Source organism: Miniopterus schreibersii, assembly GCF_964146895.1.
Source record: "Miniopterus schreibersii genome assembly, chromosome: 13".
Lineage (NCBI taxonomy): Eukaryota > Metazoa > Chordata > Mammalia > Chiroptera > Miniopteridae > Miniopterus > Miniopterus schreibersii.
The window spans coordinates 38533642-38540983 of NC_138113.1; the positions used below are offsets into that span (position 1 = coordinate 38533642).

The window sequence follows — 7342 nt, forward strand, 5'->3', positions numbered from 1 at the left end:
CTCTCTAGGGCCCGCCCCCCCATCAGGTACCCTCCTAAGTCCACCACACCCCTCCCGCTCGCCGGGGTCGGCGCCGGCCCCGAACCCGGGGGCCTCGGGGGACGCCCCCCGCCCGGCACTCGGGTTTCGCACCCTCCACACTCCCGCTCCGCCGGCGCCTCAGGCCTCAGCAGCGCCCGGCAACACGCCCCCTGCCCGCGGCCCCTTACCGCACATGATGCTGGAGGCCCGGTGGGCAAGGTGCGTGGGGAGCGGCTGGCGAGGGCGAGAGCACACAGGAGCCTCGGCGCTACCGGCGGGCTTAGGAGCAGGGGGGCGTCAATACCACTCCCTCGAGGATGCAACAGCCGACTGCGTTCTCGGCCTCCCGGACTCGCCAGTAACTGCCTCTTGGCCCCGCCCCTCGGCACGCACCACGCCGCCGCCGCCTTCGCCATCCGCAGGTCCCATTGGGCCACGCCCGCGCCGCTCACGCACAGATCCCGCCCCGAGCCGCCCCGCCCAGGAGCCCACGCAAGCACTGGCCTGCTGGACTCGAGAACGTGGCAGCGGTTTGTCGCGCATCCGCTTGGGGTTCCTGAAGACGCCCTGCCCCAGGGCGAGTAGCGGGAGGGACGATGACGCGGGGGAGGAGGAAACTCGGCGGCAGGCTGGGAATGAGGAAAAGATAAGGAAAGGGGAGGATGGGACTGTTAGCGAAGCAAATAACATTGGGGCGCGCCCCTAGCGCAGTCCACGGCTCCAAGCTCCAGCATCCCACGAAGCGGGGAAACAGGACGAAGAAAGCAGGAGGCCTGACGCACAAATAAGTCAGGGTGGGAACATAGACCTAAGAAAAAATTGCAAAGAATTGAGAGGAAAGAGATACCAAAATTCCTGGCTGCAAAGCGCCGTGCAGGTTCTGCCAGCCTCTCTGGTGGCCGGCAATTCGGTTCCATGTAATATGTAGGCTCCATGTAATAACCTTGGCCTCCAAACGCCCTCCGCACCCCAACCCCAGCCCTTGCCTCCCTAACCCCGAGTATTTTGCAGAAGAGCAGGGGGAAACTTCTGCTGGCCCAACTGAGAGGACTAGGAATTGCCTAGATTTTACAGCCTTACTTTTGACTCATGAACAATTATTCTATGAATTAATGCACCATTCCTGCCAAGAGAAACTTAATCAAAGAGAGATGATGTTTCTGAGAATTTATTGCTTTAGGAAGATTTAAATAGTGTATTTAGTCAAATATAGATGGTTATGATAACACTATTAATGGCTCTAGAGTAGCATCAAATAAAAACTTTTATGGCATACAGAACATGGCATGGACTTCAGACCAGAGATGTCTCATCTTACCTCACACTACAGCTGCCTTCCTACCCCACCTTCCAGCCCTTTACATTCCAACAACGCTGAACTGGTCATTTCTGTTTGGCCAAAATTCTCCAGTCTTTTGCATACATTGGTTACTCTTCATGGAATCCACACCCCATCTGTATTTAAATGCTACCTCTTAGGGAAAACCTTTTTTGTCTCCCCCAGATGGATGTAAGGACATGCGTTAACCTCTCATTCTATGAGCTGCCCCCTTTAAAGCAATATACTTTGATATTTTATTTTATTTTACTTTGCATATTTACCTACTAGGCTAAGTTTCTGAAGCTAAAACAAGAGTTTGCGTACCCCAGCACCTAGTATAAACCCTAGCACAAAGGGATCAAAAATGCTTTTGAATGAGTGAGAAAAAGTCAGATGTTCTTAGGGGAACTGACTTTCTCTAACTAGTTATATGATGAAGTGAGCAAAGGGCTTTTCAGATTTTCATAGAGGGGGGAAAAAAATGCCTTTTTATCATTGGCCTCAAAGAGAGGCCAGAAAAGTCCTTTAATCTTTCAGGCCCTTAAACAGCCTCCTAAATCACCCAGAACAAGGTTAAAAACAACAACAATGAGCTGTTTGAAAATAGGCAACATATTTATTAATTCAAGAGGCAAAGTTACAGTGGATATACATCTTAGCCTCAGAACTCTCATCTAAGAAGTTCTGGTAAAACCTCAGTGATATTGCCAAGAAGTCAAGGTATGATTACAATGTGTGTGTGTGTTTTTAATTGATTTTAGAGAGAGAGGGAGAGAGAGAAACATCAATGTAAGAGAGAAAGATTGATCCCCATACACTCCCTGACTGGGGATCAAACCTGCTACCTGGATATGTTCCTTGACTGGGAATCAAACCCACGACCCTTCAATGCACAGGACAATGCTCCAACCAACTGAGCCACGCCAGCCAGGGCATTGTTGCAATGTTTGAACAGCACCTTTGTACACTGCCAGAAAACCTGTGAATGCACCAAAGAAAATGCCAGCATACCACCAAAGTTCTCATGCTCAAACTGTAATTATTGAACCCCCTGCTTTCCTCTTCTGCTTGTTACTCCATCATGACTATCAATCTGTCTTGTTTATCTCCATTGTACAGCTATTTTGGAAGGTGCTTATGCACCAGTTAAGAAGAAACTTTGAAGGCCAATATTTTCCCACCTGTTTAGTACAGGCAGACCCAAGGAAAGCCCCAAGAATGAAAATCTGCCTCCATAAGTGGAAGGCAGGGAAAGACCCAAGAGAGGTTGGCCACTCCAGCCTGGTAATTGATAGAGTTTATAAAGGAAAACTTACAAGGCATGTCTTGGGTGGCTGCAAGGCAAAATGGATCTCCGTGCTGCTGGCAGATGACAGTTATTTAGGGTAAAAGTGGGGAATAGTCACAGGTACAAGTACGTGAATGCTAGAAATTATATACTTGACCAGGTCAAGACAACAACCTATTCCAGGAACCAGCACATAGCAGGAAGCAAGGGAGGGGTGCTGATTTATGTCAGAATGAACATCAATTAAGATCAGATAGTCTTTGTAAGGAGGTGTTTGCAGAAAGCAACTCTGTTCTGGTCCGGATCCAAGCTTGTGGGACAGACAGAGGCCACGTCATGGAACAGGCTCTCCACACTCCACCCCTTGTTGCCGGCTCTTACAATCTTGCCTAGCCACCTCTTCCATGAGGCTCCCTGAGTGTCAGTGAGCAGCTTCAGTAGCAGGCATGGAGCTTGCTTAGCTGCCAGTTGACTGCATTGGAGATACAGCAGCAGCAGTACAGAAAGAAAGAAAAAAGACGAAGCAGTCCAAGTATTAGTAACAATTTTTTCCATCATGCCCCCCGCTGTCCCCCCAGACCCAACTCATGGGTTAGTAGGTTACTTGGACTTGGGGCCAGATCATTTAACTTGAGTTTTCACATGTGCTAACAAAGAAAAAATATTAACAGATTCACCTGGTGTAAAACAACATTTAGTTTGGATAATGGTACAGGTGCCCACCCTGTAACTGGATGTCACAGGAACAGCAGAATTCTAAGATCAGAAAGACAAATATTTCATAGGGCCTTGAATTAAAAGAACTTCTCCTGTGAGAATTATATTTGTAGCCTGATCTTTAGGTGTTAATGTGGCCGCAGTCTTTGGAGCCTGGCCAGGCTGTGTAAACCAAACATATTGGCCAGGGGGAAGTGGTGCTTTCTGGCCTAAAGAGGTGAATTGGAGTGGGAATGTGCCAGACTAGGTCTCCTACCTTCTCCCCTCTTTCAATGGTGCATGTACGGGTAAACACAAATAGTGTGCCTCCATAGGTCCTGACTGCATTAGGATGACAGGATCCCACCAGAGACTGAGCAGTTTTTCATCTATTGTTAGTACATACAGACCCAGAAAAATGCCCCAAGACTAAAAATCTGCCTCTGTTAGTTGAAGGTAGGGAAAGATCAAAGAAAGAGGCTAGCTACTCCAATCTGGTAATTAGTAGGGGTTATTAAGAGAAACTTACGTACAAGGAATGTCTTGGGTGACTGCAAGATTAAACAGATTCTGGAGCCTCTTGGCAGACACCAAAGAATTATATAGGGTAAAGGGGGGGGGTGAGAGATAGTCATGGGTACTAGTAAGTGAGTGCTACCAGGTACTGGGAATTCCTTTACATGCTTGACCAGGTATAGGACAACCACCTGTTCCAGGTACCTGCACAAAGCAGGAGGCAAGGGAAGGGTGCTCATTTATGTCATAATGAACATCAATTAAGATCAGGCAGTCTGTAAGTGGGATTTACAGAAAGCAACCTCTGTTCTGGTACAGCTCTAGCTCACAGGACAGACAGCGGTCACGTCACAAAACAGTTTTTCCTCCACACCAACCTACTACAACAAAGAACCCTTTGTAACCATGTCCCAGTCAAGAGACTGACATGGAAGAATTTTGTTTGTCTGAACTCCATCTACTCAGAGCTTTGCCTGAGCTGGACCTTTGGGAATAAGGGCTGGAGAAGAAAATAAATTATCTATGAAGGAATGGGGACATCTGGGTCTAATTCAAACATCTGAGAAAATGGGAAGGATTTCCTCTCCTGATCAAAAGCTGTGAACTGAACTAAAAAAAAAAGTGATGATGTTAAGGTGTGTCATTTATTGCCTCTTTATGCTACCCCATTTCCCAGATTAGTCCTGTGAAATCTAGTGGTTCTCAGCCTCCTCCTTGCCCTGCATCAGGGCTTCCAGTTGTCATTGCTAAAGAAAGGAAGAACCATAATTGAAACAGCTTTATAAGATTTTTAAATGTCCCCAAGTTTGTGATTTTTGTTATCCCTGATCGGAATCCCAATATAAATAGCAATCAAATTATTAAAATAAAAAAGGCCTAGGCACAAACTTCTAGTTATAAGTCCTGGAGATAAACTATACAGGATGGTGACAATAGCTGTGTTGTATATTTGGAAGTTGCTAAGAGTATAGATTTTGAAAGTTCTCATCACAAGAAAAAAAATTATAACGTGTGGTTATAAATGTGAACTTACTGTGCAGATCATTTTGCAATATAAACATAGAGTGAATCATCATCTTATAACCCTAAAACTAATATAATGTTATATGAAAACTGTATCTCAGTTTTGTATTCTTTTTGAATAACAATAATATGGGGAGCAGGGGCACACACCTATGTTCTACTTTTTAGGCAGTTTTGTGAAGAAATGTACCCCAGTAGTCAGGGAAGGTGGTAGCAAGCATCAGAGAGAAAAAAAGCAGGCTGAGCCACTAAGACCTAGGAGAAGAAAAAGGCACAGGTAAGGGCCCCAGAAAGGCCTCCTTAAGTGAACCCCTTTGGTTCCACCATTACCCCAATTCATCCTATACATCTTCACACCAGTGTGACCTTCCAAAAGCACAAATCTGATCCTGTTTCTTCCTGTTCCCCATTCAGTGGGTACCCTTCACCTGTAGGACTAAGTCCAGACTCCCATGCACGTATCTCATTCCTGACAGGTTTATCAGTACCATCTCCCACCACTCTGTTCAGACATCTATGGTCTAGCTATATAAATACGGCCCGTGCCCTAAAAAAGAATACCACTGCGAACTTTCGCAGATATGCATTGTCCTTTTTGTGTTTGTTTGTTGTTGTTTTTAATATCTTTTATTCATTTCAGAGAGAGAGGAAGGGAGAGGGAGAGAGAGAAACATCAAGGATGAGAGAGTCACTGATGGGCCGCCTCCTGCAAGACCCACACTGGGGATCGAGCCGGCAACCCGGGCATGTGCCCTGACCAGAAATCAAACCAAGATCTCCTGGATCATAGGTAGCCACTCAACTGCTGAGCCACACCGGGCTGAGCTGCACTGTCCTTCTTGAAAGGAAGCATCAAAAAGGGAACCAGCCCTGATGTGACTCAACAGTTAGAGAACCAATCCAAGTATCTTAGGGTCACTTAATTACCCTTCAAGGGCACATACCTGGGTTGCAGGTTCAATCCCCGGCCCTGGTCGGGGTTCATGTGGGAGGCAACTAATCAATGTCTCTCACATTGATGTTTTTCTCTCTCTCTCCCCCCTCCTTCACTCTCTCTAAAAAGCAATAGAAAAAAATATCCTCTATGAGGATTTTTTTAAAAGGGGGGGGGGGGGGGAAGACCAGATGTTAAATAGTGCTTGACTCTAGAGGACTAGTCTTTCACAAAATGTGATTACAAGGGGACCACAAAGTTCCCTTGTCCCAAATTACCTCCATTCCTTGCCTATCACATGCCTAAACTCTACCTGTACTTATATATTTAATATAGAACACCTCTCCCTCCCCTAGGAGATCTACATTAAGTCATTATCATCTATTAACACTTTAGAGTAATACTATTTATAGGATTACTTTTCATTTTCATACCAGGTGTGAAAAGTTCACTGAGGAAACATTGAGTTTTGAAGGGGATAAAGATAATCCTGAAATTAGAAGGAAGGCAGGCCTGGACAGGTTACCTTGGTTGATGACTCTGGGCAAGAAAGGGACAATATAAGGGCCTGTGGAATTGAGTATGGAAATGTCGAGAAGGGGCAAGATATGGAAAAAGGAATCATAAATAAGTTGGCCATGGAACCTGGCCAGGTAGCTCAGTTGGTTAGAGCATCGTCCTGATACAAGATTGTGGGATCCAATCCCCAGTCAGGGGACATACAGCAACCAACCAATGAATGCATAAATAGGTGGAACAAGAAGTTGATTTCTCTCTCTCTCTAAAATAAAAAATTTTTAAATTTTTTAAGAAATAAGTTGGCCATGAAAGCAAACTTTATTCACTGTGATGCTTAGTTTTATATGTCAATTTGGCTTAGCCACAGTGTCCAGATATTAGTTACACATTCTGGATGTGTCTGTAAGGGTGCTTTTGGATGAGATTAACATTTAAATTGGTGACTTTGAGTAAAGTACCTTGCGCTCCATAATATGGGTAGGCCTAATACAATCATTTAAAGGTCTGACTTGAGCAAAAGACTCACCTCTCCAGAGCAGAATTATTCACCAGCAGAACTGGATTTGGACAGCAACATCAGTTCTTCCCTGTGTCTGCCGCCTGATATCCCACCTTGCAGATTTTGGACTTGCTAGCCACCATGACTGCGCGAGTCAATTCCTAGCTTTCAAAGCAATTCCCAGAGTCTAAGCTGAATCCATCTATAATAGCTCAGAAAGCAAATTCTCCAACCTCACTATCTGGTTCTGTGAATCAAAGGACAAAAATAAAAACTTCAATTCTTGGCATTCATAACTGCTGGAGTTCTTGTTTCCATCCCTATTTTAATCTCTGTAGTTTTGGGGACCAGAATTCCAGAGATGCAATGTACCCATCTTTCTTTTCCTGACATTGTTTATGAACTGCTGTCTCTGAATTACTATAGAAAAATGAGAGAGAAGGATAATTTGCGATCTGGGCTCTCTAAAAAGGCAGTACCGCTATGGTAGAAAGATAACTATCCAAATTTCTGGCATGGCACAGA

General features: G+C 45.2%; 1 protein-coding gene across 1 annotated transcript in view; it reads right to left on the bottom strand.

The window, feature by feature from the left end:
• The window catches only part of GFPT1 (glutamine--fructose-6-phosphate transaminase 1), a 50897-nt gene extending 50312 nt beyond the window's left edge, over positions 1–585 (bottom strand). The window contains exon 1 of the mRNA XM_081155827.1: positions 210–585. Coding sequence (XP_081011953.1) covers positions 210–216 — 7 coding nt within the window. The 5' untranslated portion in view covers positions 217–585. The remainder of the gene's footprint in view (positions 1–209) is intronic.
• Between the last annotated feature and the right edge of the window lie 6757 nt (positions 586–7342).